The 17208-nt window shown below is 43.9% G+C and overlaps 1 protein-coding gene across 1 annotated transcript in view; it reads left to right on the forward strand.

Moving 5' to 3' along the window:
• The first annotated feature begins 11874 nt into the window (after positions 1-11874).
• Positions 11875-17208, forward strand: part of LOC8026876 — a 33244-nt gene continuing 27910 nt past the window's right edge. The window contains exon 1 of the mRNA XM_042286292.1: positions 11875-12075. Coding sequence (XP_042142226.1) covers positions 11875-12075 — 201 coding nt within the window. The remainder of the gene's footprint in view (positions 12076-17208) is intronic.

Consider the following 17208-nt stretch of genomic DNA (forward strand, 5'->3'; position numbering starts at 1 on the left):
TGTGTTGTTGTTGATAATCACCGCCAAAAACCGTGCTAATTCAGGTTCAAAAAAAAAAAAATGAAAGCCGTTTACAACTCTCTGTAACCACAAATTAGAGCGCACCTTTTGACGAGGAGGAGCGGAACGTACAGAGAGGAGGGTATGCCCCTCCACCTCTCCTGCTCGCCTCCCATTTATTGGAAAAGTTTCCCCGCTACATTTAGCGGGAAAATTTTTCCGCTAAATTCAGCGTGATAAATTTCCCGCTCGATTTAGCGGGGAAAATATTCATCAAGATTTGGGGGGGAATATTTTCCGCTAAATTTAGTGGTGAAAAGTTTTTGCTTTATATGGCGGGGAAATTTTCCGCAAAATTTAGCGGGGAAAATATTCCGCTAGATTTAGCCGGGAAAGTTTTCCGCTCAATTTAACGGGGACAATGTTCCGTTACATTTAGCGGTAAAAATATTCGTTAGATTTAGCGGGGAAAATTTTCCGCTTAATTCAGCGGGAAAAAATTTCACTTAATCAAAATTTTTCTCTAGATTTAGCGGGAAAAACATGTTCCGCTAAATTTAACGGGGAATTTTTTCCGCTAGATTTAGCGGCGAAAACTTTCCGCTCAATTTAGCGGGGAATATTTTTCGTTAAATTTAGTGGTGAAAATTGTCCGCTAAATTTACGGGAGAAAATTTTCCGCTAGATTTAGCGGGGAACAATTTCCGCTACATTTAGGAGGAACAATAGGGAGTTTTCGTAGACCGCGCTGCCCCCTCCGCTAAGCGTTCCGCAACGACGAAGTTGCTACTGCGCCTGCGCGCCGATAGCCTTGACTGTGGAGTTCCCGCTATCGTAGCGGGTTGCGGAGGGCCTTGCGGGACGGCGAAAACGATCTACGAAAACTCCCTATTTTTCCGCTAAGTTTAACGGGGAATATTTTCTACTAAATTTAGCGGGTAAAATTTTCCGCTACATTTAGCGGGGAAAGTTTTCCGTTAAATTTAGCGGAGAAATTTATCCGTCATGCACCCCGCGATTACGCCGACGCCGACGGCGACGGCGACGCCACTCAAGCCGGACACGGGCGCCTCAGGGCTGCGCTCTAAAAAAGATCTAATCTCAAGGAATTCTGAATTGTGTTTAAAGCTAATGCGCTCCAACATTTTGGATCAGGGGCTTAACAATGATATGGGGCGGAAGTTCCACGCAGATCTCTTCTATCCCGACTTATGAATAGGAACAACCCTGCCACATTTTCAACTCGAGGAATCAGTTGAGTTAGAAAAAAAAAGAGATTTCTTAAACAGCAAACCCAAATAATGGGAGCACCATTCAGCATACCTCATGAAAAAATCGTTGGAAGATTGTGTGCACCAGGGGATTTCTGCACACTCAAATAAAGTAAGGCTTCGAAAATGGATTGATTGAGCATTATTGGCACAAGGGCACCTTAGGTCGTAGAGCTCCAAACGTGATACTATTGTAGGGGAAGGATTGAAAGGATGAAAGAAGCTTTAGTAGCTGATGAAACGAATAAAACAATGCACATGGCATGTTTGTATATTTATGAAAGTGGTAACATGAAAAATTCAGTTCAAACTGAGTCGGTGTAAAAGGCCGAAATCTTTTAATAAATTAGAAACGTGAATATGGTTAATAAAAGGTTTGTGTCCAAGCAAGAAATGAATGTGTAAAGGGAGGCGGCCGTTATAAAACTGGGAGAAGTGAAATTGGCGATCACTGTTATATGCAGGGCACTCAAGGAGAATGGGCACTAAGGGGTTCTATTCAGTATTCTCACATAGGTGGATCCTCTTGTCAGAGCAGATGCCCGTGCGTGAGATGTGTCAGGCCAATTCTTAACCGGCGCAAAATTACTTAATAGAAGCGTTCCCGGTGCCGGGAACTCGCCCACTCTTGTAAAATAGGTTTAACGAAATAAAGTATGTTGTTAACTTCCCAGTTCCAGTCATGTTGACATTTGAATCTGATGTGTTTTCTTAGGGCTGCGCGGTAGTTTTGTAGGATACGTCTTTAGTATTCACATTTCTTTCACTACATTTGTTTGCAGTAAGATCAGCCTCTTCATTTCCGGCAATTCCTATCTGGCTTGGAACCCAGCAGAAGGCTATTTGGAGATGGTTTTCCAAGGCAGTGCTAACTTGAACTGTAAATCAGTAACAAGAGGATTTTTGTTGCCTCAAGCGGTATGAGGGCTCTTAGAGTACTAAGGGAGTCTGTGTAAACTATGTGGCAAGGAAGTCTATTTTTTGTGATATGGTTTGTGGCGAGAAGCAAACCATATAACTCGGCTCTTAAAATTGTGGTGTTGGTATTAATTCTCCGCACACATTCGTATGAAGATCAGAATTGCGGATCAACCGACAGAGCAGTCACCTTTTTGCGATCAGTGTGAAAGCTGATATAGTTTTTACACTCCTCTTGCAGTTGAAAGAATTCCTGCCTTAAAACTTTATGAGGGGTGTCTTTCTCATTTTATTGGGTCAAAGACAGGTCAACCGCAGGCAAACATTGCCATGGAGCTATTGTTCCTAAAACTGAAGCAACGGGTAAGTTGATGTCAAGACCTGCCGAGACGGCTGTCGATTTATTTTTCATTGAAAAAGGAGGAACGATTGAGGGTTTACTTAGGAAAGTTCTTTCGAAACGTGATTACTCTATGAGTTCCCGACATGGATGTTGCAGTATCGAACGAATCCTAAGTGAGTACATGAATCCTAAAGAAGTACGCCTTTTCTCAGGAGACAGCTCATTTGCTTGAACATATAAGCACAACACGGGGGATGTGCAGAAAGCACCAGTGGCGAGACGTATTCCCTTATGGGGAACAGGATCTAACATCTTTGATGTTGATGCCCTCGCCGACCCATACTATACTCATAATCAAGTCGGGATCCTACAATCGAGTCGTAGATCCTCAATAGACATACACGATCATAACCCCATGACTAGTGTGAAAGGACCTTCAGGATGTCTAGGGTTTTATGGTATTTTATTTGTAACTCAAATATGTGAAAGCTGAAGCACAATATGCTATCAAAGGTAAGGCCAAGAAATGTCTGCATCCCTTTGTTCTGGATGGAGACGTTATACATGGTCAGGGCGGGCTGTCGGGCGGGTCCACATTTTTGAGAGAAGAGTACACAAGAATTTTTCCGGTGAAAAATGTAAACCCATCATTATTTGCCCACTGTATCATACTGCTAATTGTCAACTGAACTCTGCGCTCACAAACAAAAAAATTGATTAAGTTTAAGATTAAGATTAAGATTAAGATGAATTAAAATTGAAACGAAAAAAAAAGATTGCACAGAAATTCTTAGGTCATCAACATACAAGAAATATTGGACTAAATAGGAAATTACATGCGAAATGGAATTTATATTTACTAGAAAAAGAGTGGCACTAAAGACACCACCTTGGGGTACGCCATTTTGTTGCACCATATCTCTAGAAACTGTAGTTTTTAACTTAACATGAAATGTGCGTCTTTCTAATTAGTCCTGAATCGCACCTAGCATTCGTCCGCGAATGCCGAAGTTATATAGATAATTTATAATGCCGTATCTTCATGTTTAATCATATGGTTTTTTTTTCAAATAACAAAACATCGGCAAACAAAACTGTCTATTTACAAAGGCCTCACGTACCGTCGTTTCAAGTCTAACAAGATGGTCAAGGATACACCTCGAGGAACGGCCAACACATTGATACTTTGCAAGTAAGTTTTTTCCTTCAAAGACAAAAGTTAGGCTTATTATTCGTTCCGGGTTTTTTTTTCAGACAATTTTCTCTAAGCTATAGGCCTGCAACTGGTTACCTTAGAGGGGTTCTTTCCTGGTTTTAAGAATGAAACTATGCTGTCTACCTTCCATTAAAGCGGAAAACATCCTTACAGATTCGCTTAAAAAGGTATGTAATTATAGCAAAATGAGTTGCTGGGCGAGTTGGATAGACATCTTGACCTAAACAGCGCAAATAAGTTACGTAAGGAAGAGACAACAGGATGGAAAGAGCGCTGACTCACAACTGAGGTTTTAATAATCATGTAGTGAAAGAGAAGGAAGGTGTCAAGTGATGTAATATTATTAAATTAAAGAAGGTTACAATTATTAACCAAGGGCCATATTACCGGAATGACTATTTGCATTTCTAAGTAACCCAAGTGAATATATCTACGTACAAATATTCAGATGTGATCTACAAAGTTGTCGGTGACCCAACGGTTACTGATTGTCACAGCCAGAAAAAAGAAGAATCACGATGTCGACGGTGATCCCAAGGGCGTTGACTTTCACAGAAATGAAAATTGAGAAGAAGGAAAAGAAGAAGAAAACAGGATGAAAAATAATTTAGGGACTAAAATTCAAAAATTGGAGCTCTTTCGCCGTCAGAGCATTCGAAGGCGTACTTATGCAGGCTAGGCCCTTATTCGTGATCTTGCACGCCTCGTACACCTCTCTAGTCTTTTGATCCTTAAAATGTTTAAGCACCTTAAAATGTTTAAGTTGGGTCACCGACAACTTTGTAGATCACATCTGAATATTTGTACGTAGATATATTCACTTGGGTTGCTTAGAAATGCAAATTGTCATTCCGTTAATATGGCCCTTAGAAAGAGGTTAATAATTGTAACCTTCTTTAATTTAATAATATTACAGCACTTGGCACCTTCCTTCTCTTTCACTACATCATTATTAAAACCTCAGTTGTGAGTCAGCGCTCTTTCCTTCCTGTTGTCTCTTCCTTACGCAACTTATTTGCGCTGTTTAGGTCAAGGTATGTAATTAATTCTAGTGTAGAAAGGTGAAGATGGTTCAGCATTTTATAATGAATACCATCAGTACCAGCAGCTGAACGTTTAGTATATTTTGTGGGAAGCCGAGGAGGACGACGGCGCGCGAGGGGGCAGGAGCGGTGGCCGGCGGCCCGGTGCGCGTGACAGAGTGCACGAGAGAGTCCGCCAGGCACGAAGGCAAGACACACGGACGAGGACTGCAACGGCAAGGCTACAGCAACCAGCCGAAACAGTAAAACGTTTTGAACTCATTCTTGCTCGTGTGACTTCTTGGGAGGGCGGACCAGGCAGGGACCGATTGGGCACCAGTATAGTAGAGCGACGCACACAACTGGCGCCCCACGTTGGGTGCCATTTTAATGTGGGTTTCTTTACGGAGGTCCACTACTATCAATCGCCGCCCGATCGGTATGCATTCCGCCCGTCAACCAGGGAGTGACATACAGCAACGAGAAGACAGCGAATGGGTTTACTGTACCTCCCGGTTGCCCGTTGTCGAGAGCCGGTAGTCCGGGCCCGTCGACCCTTGTTGTCGCCCGTCGATCAGAGCTCACAGTCGGGGTCCGTGTCCAGGTCTGCGGATCGTCCTTCCCACGCCAGCGCTGCGTAGGCTGGCTGTCCCGGGCTATCAATGCCCGAGTCTCGCTACGGAACCACCCAGGGATCGTCATAGCCCAGGTCATATGGCCCGGGCTTGCCGTTTCCACCGGTCTTGCTCCAGACCTCGCTGGAGGACCGCTCGGGGTTTGTTATGGGCCAGGCCAGGCTTAGGCCAGGCAGCTTGACTTCGACGTTCCTTGTCCAGCTACCAGCCTCGCTCCGCCCGCACTGTCTCGCGCCAGCACGTGCCTTCTCCGCCGGCCGCCTGTCACGTGCTCTCTGCCTCGTCGTTCACTCTCGGCTCCCACAATTTCAAAACAAGATGAAGTTCGTACAATGTGAAAAGGGAAGTGTAATGCTCCGTCTTACCTTCAGATGTCTATACAATGTGTCTTTCTGCTTGGAGCTTATGTCGTTGGAATACCGCTGGATAATGTTGAGAGCTGCAAACAAATTGAAAGTGCTCCCACAGAATATCGTCCTGCTCCTCCAAATTCACAGGGCAGTATCCACTACTGGTCAAGAGAAGGACACAAAAAGCACGATAGCTGCAATTCAGTTTATGGATTCTGTCCCACATTTCCTTGGGTGTTGTGTACTGTTAATTGAGGAGGCATACTTTTGAAAACTCTGACGCTTGGATTGCCTGTGGATAAATCTTGTTACTTTCTTTGTGCACTTATCCAGAAAACATTCGAAACAATTTCGATATTTCTCAAAATTATCCCCCCCCCCCCCTACAACACAACTTTTAATTTCTCATACGCCCGTATTATTGTAGTCCTTGTAAAAATAAAATATTGTATTTCAGATAAGGAGTGTAGGTGTACTCCGTTCACCTAATATCTGACAAGGTACCGAAAGCTGCAACCTTACCCACCATCCCGCTAGCTTACGCCCTCCGCCAACGATTCCTGGAATTGTGCAGACAAAGCTAGCGGTGCGTATACTCAGTAGCAGCGTTTACCTCTGCTGCGAGTTTCAGAGTTACAGAACCTAACTACGAAAGCTCCCTTTTGACTCGGGTGTTTCACCTGTTATTTACATGAAAATAAAAACTTGGTTCTAACGTTACAATGAATAACCAATGCAGAATGCAGGTGTCCCAGCTTAAATTTATGTGTTTCCGTAGATTAGAGTTTGTCGCGCTTGCTGATAACAATGTGAATTTTTTTTTTTTGGCAAGCAAAGTGTGCACTGAAACTATAGGTTTCCGTTTTCGTAATGCCCTGAATTTTGAACTCCTCATTAAGAGATAGCCATGAAGACCACGAACACTCAATGACCGAAAACTCGACCAGTCAGAAAAAAGTGGCGGTTACGGGTTATCCACCGTTCATTGGTTCTCACTTTCATACCAATATTCGGGGAGGCCAGGGGAGGGGAGGGCATAGAGAGTGAAAGAAGCGGTGGCCATCGGTCTCACAACACAGTAGAGGATCACACCACTTTTACGGTTTGCCTCTCCCTCTTTTTCAGCACTCCCTAGATGGCCTAACCTCCCCTCCCCCTTCCCTTTGCGAATTGAGGAGTGGACTCGGCCACCATGCCCACACAAGTAGACCAAAAGAAGTATCGTCCGTACCCTCAAAAACGATGCGTTTAGGCTAGCACCGGGCGCTTTTCAGCATGCCTCAAGAGCGTGCTAGAATAAAGTAGCGCACATAAAAGACAAAGAGAATTCGACACCCTCGCGCGAGGCTACATCATCTGTTACGCAAGTTGTGAGCCTGCGAATCGAGGGGGTACGGACCCGCGTTTGATGTCAGTGCAGGTGGTGGGAGACGTTGAAGAAGTTGGAAAGGGTGAAACGGTGTCAAGGACAAAAACGAATAAACACGAAGATGTACGTTTCTCCTGCCCTGGCGAAGAAAACACGATGGAAGGTGACAGAGAGCCCACTCGGGGTTGTCTTACTTGATCCTTGTCTTTTGTATATTTGTACTACATGCCTTGCCAGTTTTTCTAGTGGATCTAGTGACCGGTAATACCAAAATGCTTTCGTTCCGGCTATTCCCCCCTTTCTGATGTTTTGTATTTTGTTGAACTTGCTCTGTTTATGCTGCTGATTGATTTAGTAGAGCGTTCCGCTGCCTCCACTACCTATACTCGATACTCCGCCGGCGTCCTCTCATCCTCATTGTATCATTACCCGATGTTGCTATCGGAACCATCTACTAAAAGTATCTGCAGTGTCAAGTATATAAACCTAGATCATGTTTTTATGAATATTTGTGAGGACTTACTCGGGCCAGTTTAACATTGCACTTAGAAAGCAGATTCACAGATTCACACAAACATCTGTTCGAAGCATGTTACGAATTTCCCTCGGTAGTATATTAACGGCAAGCGGCTGTTTTACTCCAGGTCGCTCACTAGCTCGACGTTCCTGCTCAAGCTCGTGCAGTTACCAGTTGGGACGCCGCCTCGAGCGCTACACGTTCGTTCTTTCGCGCTTTCTTTCCAAAACTGCGACGCCCAACCACCAGGATTACGACATCTGACAGGACGCTACACTCCAGCTTGTGCGGCGTCATTTTTAGCCACTTTCTGTCCTTTTTCTATTCATGGGTGAAATAGGACGCTAAACACAAAAGTCGGAGATGCATTCCAGCCACCGTTGTGCGGGGTAAGGATCAGCGCGAGAAGCACGCACGAAGTAATAAATGATGCGAACGTTCTGTGTGCTCCACATCCACCCACATCATCACCTACCCCTTCAGACTGAAGATAGTACGAAAGAAGTGTTGCACAGATGGTGCATGCTCTATCCAGCTCCTGTGTGTCTTCTTTCGCTTCCATCGTCTGCTATGCAGCCGGTTATCCACAGCTAGTTGCAAGCTTCTATTTGAGTCGCTGGCGTTACTGCACTCTTTGGAATGAAGGCCTATTTACGTTAAACGTACGTGAAAATTTTTTATACTCACGAGCAGCTAATAAACCCCGGGCGTGGATAGCTCCGAACACCTTACCGTCGCTCTGCCGCCGATGAGATTGCAGTTATAGACAATAAGAAAACCGCGGAAGGAATTAGGAGGCGAAATGTGTGAACATATTAAGCCACACCCGGTTTTTCTGAAACATCTGTAAGCTAGATGCATTGATGTACAATCGATTCCCTTAAAATTCAATCGAGTACATTTACAACCCATTTATATCCCCTCCCCCAAAACAAAACAAAATGGTTATTGGATCGTACGAAATAAGATAATTTAGCGACATACCAAGTATTACTCGTACATAATGAATGTTGCGGGCGTTGTTGTAATTTTTTTTTTATTTTACTAAAATATTTTATATTTTTCCACAACGGGCAAAACAAAAGCCTCAAGGCTATTCTTGCCACACAGTCTTTCTGTTTCTTTTTTTTGCGTCAAATTGCTGTTTGCCTCCGGTTTCCTACCGTAGTACTCGGAACTTAAGGCTAATGTCAAGGCTGATGTCAAGGGAAGTCATTGTTGGTGTCGAGCAGGACTGCAACATCCTAATTTATGTTAAATGTGTGTGTTTGCGGCAAGGGGAGGTCTATAAAAAGAAGTCATCTCATGCAACTTCTTTTCATACGTGAAGGAGGGTGTATATCGCGTGACGGAATGGCTAGAATTCACGTGAGCCTGGCTCTGCTACAGCTTTTACTCCTCACAGGTAAGTGTAACATTTTAATCTTTGTATGGCACTACCTATTTCTGTGAGGTTAAACTTGTTTGAACTTATCGATTTCAGCCCTTTCCTTCAGTAGAGATAGTTTCATTTCACCAGGTAAACCCTTTATATGGATTGAGCTTCTTCAGTGAATAGTACGGTCACTGGAAGATCGAGAACGAAAAAGAGTAACTTCAGTAGCTCCGCCTGCGCTTCACATATTCTCAGAAAAAAAAGCTTTGTTCTTTTTCCTGTTATCCCATATAAGACACCACAAAACTTCAGTTCAATGTACTGAGCACTGACGTCAAACCGACGGTACCAACTTCCACGAGTGCCTTGATAGGCGAGCGGTACAAACTCCTAAAATAACTAATGCACGTCTTGCTAAAAAAAAAAGTAATCGGAGTCTTCGTAGCCTTACTGCAAAACCACGGGGTCTTTTCTGTATTTGTTAGCACGTACTTCAGTTATTTATTAAGGTATATCGCATCGTTATCAAGTCCCTCGTAAACGTTGGGGCCGTATGTTGGACGCCAGTGCGATGTACGTCCAACTGAAGTTTTGGGGTGATATGGGACAAACGGGTGTCAGACTGCAACTTTTTTAGAGTGTACTTTTGAGGACACTTCAAAACCTCGTTAACTTTGAGCGTGCACGCGCAGCCAAATCACATCGGAAGAGAGCAAATGTATGCTGGAATCCGGGCATCGGAAAAATACGGTCACCGTCCTTCAGGTGAGTATTGGCCACGGTTACAAACAAAAGCTTCGCGGTGGTCGGCATTCACGATTGGTCGAACTCTCACTAATCCATGATTATTTTGATTAAACTTGCTGTTATCAAAAAAATAAACACAAAATCAGACTCGAAACTTTGTGTTTGTGAGCCCCGAGTTCCCAACGTGCTTTTTACACGTACCTGAAAAAAATTGTAATTTTCAAACGACGATAAGTCACGAGGATTACATCTCGTGTCTGAACGTGCAAGGGGGGGGGGGGGGGGGTGTTGGCGAACATCGGAATAACGCTATAAACTCACTCCCAGAGAAAACAGGACAAGACAGGTACGATGCCTGGACCCCCACAAGGCTCTAGCACCCATACCTCAGCGGATAAAACTAATCAGAGAATCGACATTGTACCATTTTCGAATCCCAAACTTGTTGCGTCTGCTCATAAGGCGTCACCTGCCACATGTAGCCTCCAAGCCCTACCTTTTTTATAATCCACTCTCACCTTCCTCCGTCACAACTGGATGACTTTTTGAAGAGATCGTGATATAACCAATATTTTAAAACGTGCGTTTTTTACTTCCTCACGTGACTTCAGGGCGAGGCAAGTTCTAGTCATGACGTCACGAACAGAAATCAGAAGAATGCGCATAAATTCACCACTCCGGTAATAATCGAATTACTGGAACGAGTACCAAGTATATTGGTTTATTTCATCCTCTGTAACTAACACTGAGAGGCAAGTGCTATCGAATCTACAACTAATGGATTGTTTTATTTTAATTATCGATCCTTAAAAGTAGAGTACGACAGGCTTTGTATCCTACCAACACATGCCGAATTAACAATTTTTTATTTGCAGCTCCTTGCAGAAATAAAACTCTTCGCAACGCATTACATCGTTATTTTGGGTCAACAAAGAAGACCACTGTACGCACGTTCTTATTATTCAAAAACAAGGGGCCGATCTCTCTTCACAGTTGGGGATGGTTAACTATAAGGGAACACTATTGTTAGTGCAGTATTCCCCCATAAAAATCAAATTGAATGTCTATTTTTGTAAACCGTATGTACAAGTGTTTTGATAGGGTTGCCGTGGCAGGAAAATGTCTGCCCTGCATTTGGTCTGAAAACGTTCCTCCTATATTTAGCGGGAAACATTTCTCCATTTTCAAATTTTATGGTGTCTCGAGACATCATTTGACAGCATGACTTCACGTGATATTGTGACGTCACACGACGTGATGTTTGCCGTGCAGCGTGATTGGGTGTACCGTATATTTTTGCGGACTCTCGTCCGCACTCCATGCCTATAATCCTTCCATGGTACGTATAGTCTGAGCGTTAAAACGCCTCACGCGCGTCACGCGTTAACCACGGACGGCTTTCCTTGCTCACAAAGAAGCTCGTACGATACATGAATCATAACGAAGAAACTCTGTGCTTTACAAAACTCTGTCACGTCTCGTTATTACGATCTAGAACAAAGACATCCTCATATATTCCGCACCTGTAGGCTGTCCACGCGACTTGAATTTTAATCTTTGAAACGTAAATTGTCGGCAGAGTATTCCCAGGGAAGTGTGTGCAGCAGATTTTGCATCACATCGACTGTCGGCGCCGGACGCGACGATAAACCGTGATTTATTTTATACCGATTTTATTACGCTAATTATAATTCGTATTTCAGTCAGGCGGTTGGCACATGACAGTGAACACAGGATCCCTGCTCTTCAGTTCAGATTACAACTACCACAGTCAACGCTCCGATCCACTGGAACGAAGCAAGTAGCATCCCGAAGTGTTTCATCATGGCGATCCGTATCTTTTCGCGCTTGCTCTCAGCATGCTAAATTAATCACACGATGCCGGGAGGCGTCGCCATCCTGCGCTTTTCTAATTTGTTTTGTGTGTGCCATTGGTTTCGCTGTTGGTAGGAAACACATAATGACGACGAGCAATCGCAATACCGATGCAATTTTGGAACCGCTTGACTGGTGGAAACGCATAGTAGCATTTGATTGCGGTCCGACTCGACGAATAACGGAGTATACGAAGGACGTATCGCCTTGGGGCTCACTCCTATGCAGGGACGCTGATGACTGCGACGTCGCTGAAGCTCCTCGGCGTCCATATTCCCGCAAGAGCCGAGGAGGGCGGTTCGGTTCGGCTGCACTGCACGTATGATCTGGAGGGCCAAGTCCCCTTGTCCACGTCATGGTACAAGGACGACGTGCTCTTCTACAAATTCCTCGAATCCGGCGGTAGGGCCTACCCCTTGCATGGAGCCGATGTCAACGTATGTTTATTGAATGCTTCCATCTGAACCCTAGACGAGGCGCCAGCAAAAACGTTTTGACTTGACATTTAGCAATAATTAATAATTTAGTAGCAAAGTGAAGCGTTTTGCCAGTTTGTTTATATCCAAATATATAAAAGCGCCTAAAAATGGCAATGACAAAGGAGATCGAATAGAACACAGCCAAAAATGATACGTCTGTGCCGCAGAATCAAAGGTCACCAGCCTAAAATCCCTTGATAATCCTTTTACAAGTAGCGACAACCAATACGCCTGACAAAGCACATTCCGTTGCAACAACATGGCGACATTGAGTTCAAACCTCTGCTGTGCGCCACCATTCGCTTCCTAAATCCTACACCTTCACGCAGTGGGTGCTTCAAAAATGCCGCTACTTGTAGGAAGTTCATAGTAACGCACACTACAGCGCGATACTGCAAAAGTAGACTCATACTGTACATTCACTCCTTATACAAGAAAAATAATTAAAAAAATCAAACAAACTGCGCTTAGACGCAGCTCTTTTTTTTGTACTTTGTCTTCTTTTACGTCTGAAACTACCGAATTTTTCCAAATCACGTGCACCTATTTCTTAAACGCCAAGAAAGTTTGTTATTTTTTTTGTCAAGTTCAAAGATGGTGTCCAACTACACCCTTTATGATTCCTGACAATGTGTTGGGCTTCAATAATTTCCCAAGAAGTTGATTACTGTGCTGATCTAAAATTGTACAAGGCAGGTGAACCTAACACCCACAATGACGACAGTGTATGCTCAATGCGACAGTGTATGAACATATCGTCAGGAATTATAAAAACTGTATTAGTTCACCATCTTTGAACCTGATAAAAAAGACACATTTTCTTGGCGTCTAAGAAATAGTTGCGCGTGAATCGAAAAATTCGTTTTTTTTTTTGTTTTTTTTTTTGTTTTGTTTTTTAGATGTATAGAACAAGGCAAAGTACATAAAAAGAGTTACGGGTCAGCGCTGTTCGTTTCAGTTTTCTTTTTCGATTGTAAAGGATGAGTGTACAGAGTGAGTGGACTTTTTCAGTAGTGCGCTGTAGTATGTTTTTATATGAGGAACCAATTCGCCCAAGCTGCTAAGTTGTAGGAAGCTCTTATCTGGGGAATTTACCCCAGCTCACTAAGGATCTGTGGAACGTAAAACCGTGATCCAATTATGCTGAGTGTTCCATTAGAGTGGTGTACGTTATACCGCTGACACGCGGTTCTGTGTACTTTGGCCAGACGTGTGTCAATCACCATGCGCGCGAACATGCGGCAGCCAACACAGCAATCCCTCCTGGTAATCTCCATTTATCGAGGCCATTTCCCACGCTCACCAGTTCTGCGTGACGTTACGATTCTAGTGAAAATGAAAAAAAAAAAAGTGTGCTGGGAAGTTCACTAGGCGTTTGGGATTAGGGAAAAGGGAAATGAGCGCGTAAGCTAACCCTCCCTTGACCTCTCAGAAAATGTTCGATTTTATCAAGGGGTTTCATTGATATTTGTGGCGAATAAGCATTCTACATCGAATTACATAATGTTTTTTTTTTCTAAATAAACTTCAGTTGCAAGTTTGCCTTGCGTTGTATCCACTCTTCTTTGTCACTGTCATTTTTGGTACTTTTGTACTATTGATTAAATGTTTACTTGCAACCAAACGGCCGTCCACACACATATTACGCCCTAAATCAACACTACCAACAGCACTGAGTGAGCGCTGGCTTGAATGTATCTTAGCGGTGATTTATCCCTTTATCACTAATATAGCGCTGTAGTGTACTCAAAACTTCGCTAGAAGGAATACGTCCTACTCCCCAATATTGCAATTGAGTGAGAGCGGACAAGAATACGCACTTTCAAGGGCTGGATGAGCCGCACCCTTGTGTTGTTTTTTTTTTTTTTTTCGCCCTACATTGAGAGTGGTGAGACGCGCCACCTGTCGCCATATAATTCGCGGTTAAGAAGAATTCGCGCCAGTGGGCTAAAGGCGCCCCGCAGGCCATTCGGTTGACGCAAATCTTTGCTCAATATTTGTCGTAGCTTGCTTCCTAAACAGTTTTACAGCAAAACGTTTTTTTGTTTTATTACGGCGATGCGAGACGTTCAAACCTAAAGGGGAGAAATCGGCGCAGTTGGCGCGCCGTCCAATGCAAATTAACTAAGTATGTGAGAACAGTAGTACAACTGAGTATCCTCATTTTTAGTCTTAGTAATATTATTATTGTCCGATTGATCAAGCAATCACTAGTTGAAAAACTTACAGCGAATGTTTAGATGCTAATAGCTACACCAAGAACAATCTAGACGCTAGACAATTTATTTTGATATGAACGAACAATATACTCGTACAGCAAGGCTCAGCCTTTTAATCACAGCAACACGACGCACAGTAAACAATTTGATTTGGCAGTATACCTTGTTCTCCGCTAAAGGGGTATTCACACGGGGAAGAAATCCCTGCCTTTGCTCCCCTGGAAGCGGATCACGTAGTGGCAACGTCACACTTTTGCGCGGAGCCGCTCTGACGTAGGCATTCCAGGGGAATGAAGGAGCTTTTACTTGGGCTGCAGAAGCACTCCCCGCCTTTGCGTGGGATCTCTTTGCAATTGGCGGTATTTTGTTCGTGTGCCTGGCAACTTTACAAATTTCGCTTAGCGATATACCGGCGATGGCATCGGAATCACCTAACTTTGGGATTGAGCTATTTCGAACGTCGTCTGAGGTACCTAAAGATTCTTCAAAATTAATTAATGCGGCCCTCGAGCTCCCCCTTATAAAACTGGTTTCCGATTCCACCTATTTTAGAGCGCAACTCTTAGGCGCTCGTTCCTGTGTTTCGCGGCGTCGGCGTCGGCGTCACAAAGCTATACACCAATTCAACTCCCGCTAAATTCAGCGAAGACACTAAATTGGTGTATATAGCTCTGTGACGTCCCATAATATAACACTGTGCATTCAGTTTCCCGGCTAACTTTAGTGGAAACACGTACGTCACATGACCTCAACACCAATTCAGTTTCGCCGCTAGATTTAACGGGAAAACTGTGGGAAGAGTGGAGGGAATACAAAAAAAAAGGAGGGGATGGTCCTCCGTACTCTCCCGTCCCCTCTTCCGCCTGGTATATATATATATATATAATATAATAATATATGTTAATATATATATATACAGGGTGCTTCAAAAAACGCAGGCCAAATCGCTCCTTCGAAAACTACTCATCGCAACGAAAAAAGGTTTGTGGCGTTTTTGTCCTGGGCCAGGGGCGCATTTAGGAAATTATTAAAGTCCGAGATAACTAAGTTACTTATTTTTGCGTAGTTAACTGTTTTAATATTGTGTTTAAGGGCATGGTCTAAATTTAAAAATTGCCCAGCATCATCGAAAAGCAGCAAATCAACGAATTGTAGAACGATAGAAGGCACACGAAGCATTTTACGGCTTTCTGAAAAACCGCACAAAATCGACGGGTTGTAAATTTTCGGTTTGCTATCAGAGCGCATCTCAGCCCCGGCGGCACCGCGCCGCGTGGAGAGATAGTGCAGCCAGCCTCTGCTGCGTCGCGCGATGACGGCGCACCAGAGGTTGGTTGCAATATTTCTCTACTGGGCGCGGTGCCGCCGGGGCTGAGATGCGCTCTGATAGCAAACCGAAAATTTACAACCCGTCGATTTTGTGCGGTTTTTCAGAAAGCCGTAAAATGCTTCGCGTGCCTTCTATCGATCTGCACTTTGTTGATTTCCTGTTCGTTTTTTTCTTTTCTTTCTAATATAAACCATTTTCTAATATAAACCATGCCCTTAAACACAATATTAAAAAAAGTTAATTACGCAAAAATAATTAACAACTTAATAATCTTGAACTTTCATAATTTTCCTAAATGAGCCCCTGGCCCAGGACCCAAACGCCACAAGCCTTTTGTCGTTGCGATGAGTAGTTTTCGAAGGAGCGATTTGGCCTGCGTTCTCTGAAACACCCTGTATATATTATGTACACAGGAGTACGAAGTGTACATAGAGATATTTCTTCCTCAAATTCTTTTGCACCGTATATCGCAAAATGAAGATACCTTGAGAGCTGCGCTCTAATTTCGCATTACAGAGGTCTGTAAACGTCTTTCAATATTTTCGTTGCACCGATTAAAGACGCATCTTTCTTTCAGCGGGAAGCAGTTCGTCGTCTTCTGCATCTAACAGCGCTGCTGCTATAATCGCGTCTCGCCGTTTTCCATAGGCCTTCCTTCCTCTATGATCATCGGCTAGCACCAAGCACTGTTGTCCAAAGTGCGACCGCTAAATGCGTCTGATTTGGATATCACTGAAGGCTCCCAGTCATTTGCAAATCAGGAGGGCGTCGCGCTTGTTCCGCTGATCATTGACGTCACGCTCATCCCTTACCGAGAAGCTTCCCCCCTGTGAATACCCTTTAAACTGACAGGATGATAAAAGCTTCATGTTGGTCATTCCGATCCATCTGTTCCTTTTTTTTATTGTCTGATCCCGTTCTTGAAGTACGCGTAAAGTACCTGATCACGCGGTACAAGACCGGCGATTGACTGGTCGAACCAGCACGTAGCTTGAGCCGCTCAGACAGCTTAGCGGTGAAGGGAGAGTATAGTATTGCACGGGTCAAAATGCTGCACGGCAGTGGAAACACACTTTGTCGTAGCATCTAGGCTGCGCTCCATTCCAAATCCGCCCGAAGCTGAAACTACTTTTTTTATGGAGCAAATTAAGCAGGGCCAAAATTTAGATGTAATCCACTCATCGTCTTTATTCGTGCTCGATATTCCCAACTAAACCATCGACGTGCAGAGAAGGCCTCGTGATCCTGCGTTTTTTTTACTGTGCGTGATCGTGTTAGCGGTTGATGGCAAACGCAAAGAAAACGTGTGCGCCGTCACAAAGCACTTTTTGACGCCACCTGATTGCCTGTATTAGTTCGTCGTCGGTGGCTGTCCAACTTAATGAGAAAGGGGGTGTATAATATGATGAATTTCAGCGCTCCGGCGACTCTTAGGAATGGTTTCCGCAAAAGCACCTGAAGGATGGTTAACAAAGTTTTATTTGAGCGTGACTCACTGTGGCGTGCTCGTTTATGGCAAGATAACACACCGGCATGTTGACG

Source organism: Ixodes scapularis, unplaced genomic scaffold (genome assembly GCF_016920785.2).
Source record: "Ixodes scapularis isolate PalLabHiFi unplaced genomic scaffold, ASM1692078v2 PGA_scaffold7__128_contigs__length_106722199, whole genome shotgun sequence".
Classification (NCBI taxonomy): Eukaryota; Metazoa; Arthropoda; class Arachnida; order Ixodida; family Ixodidae; genus Ixodes; species Ixodes scapularis.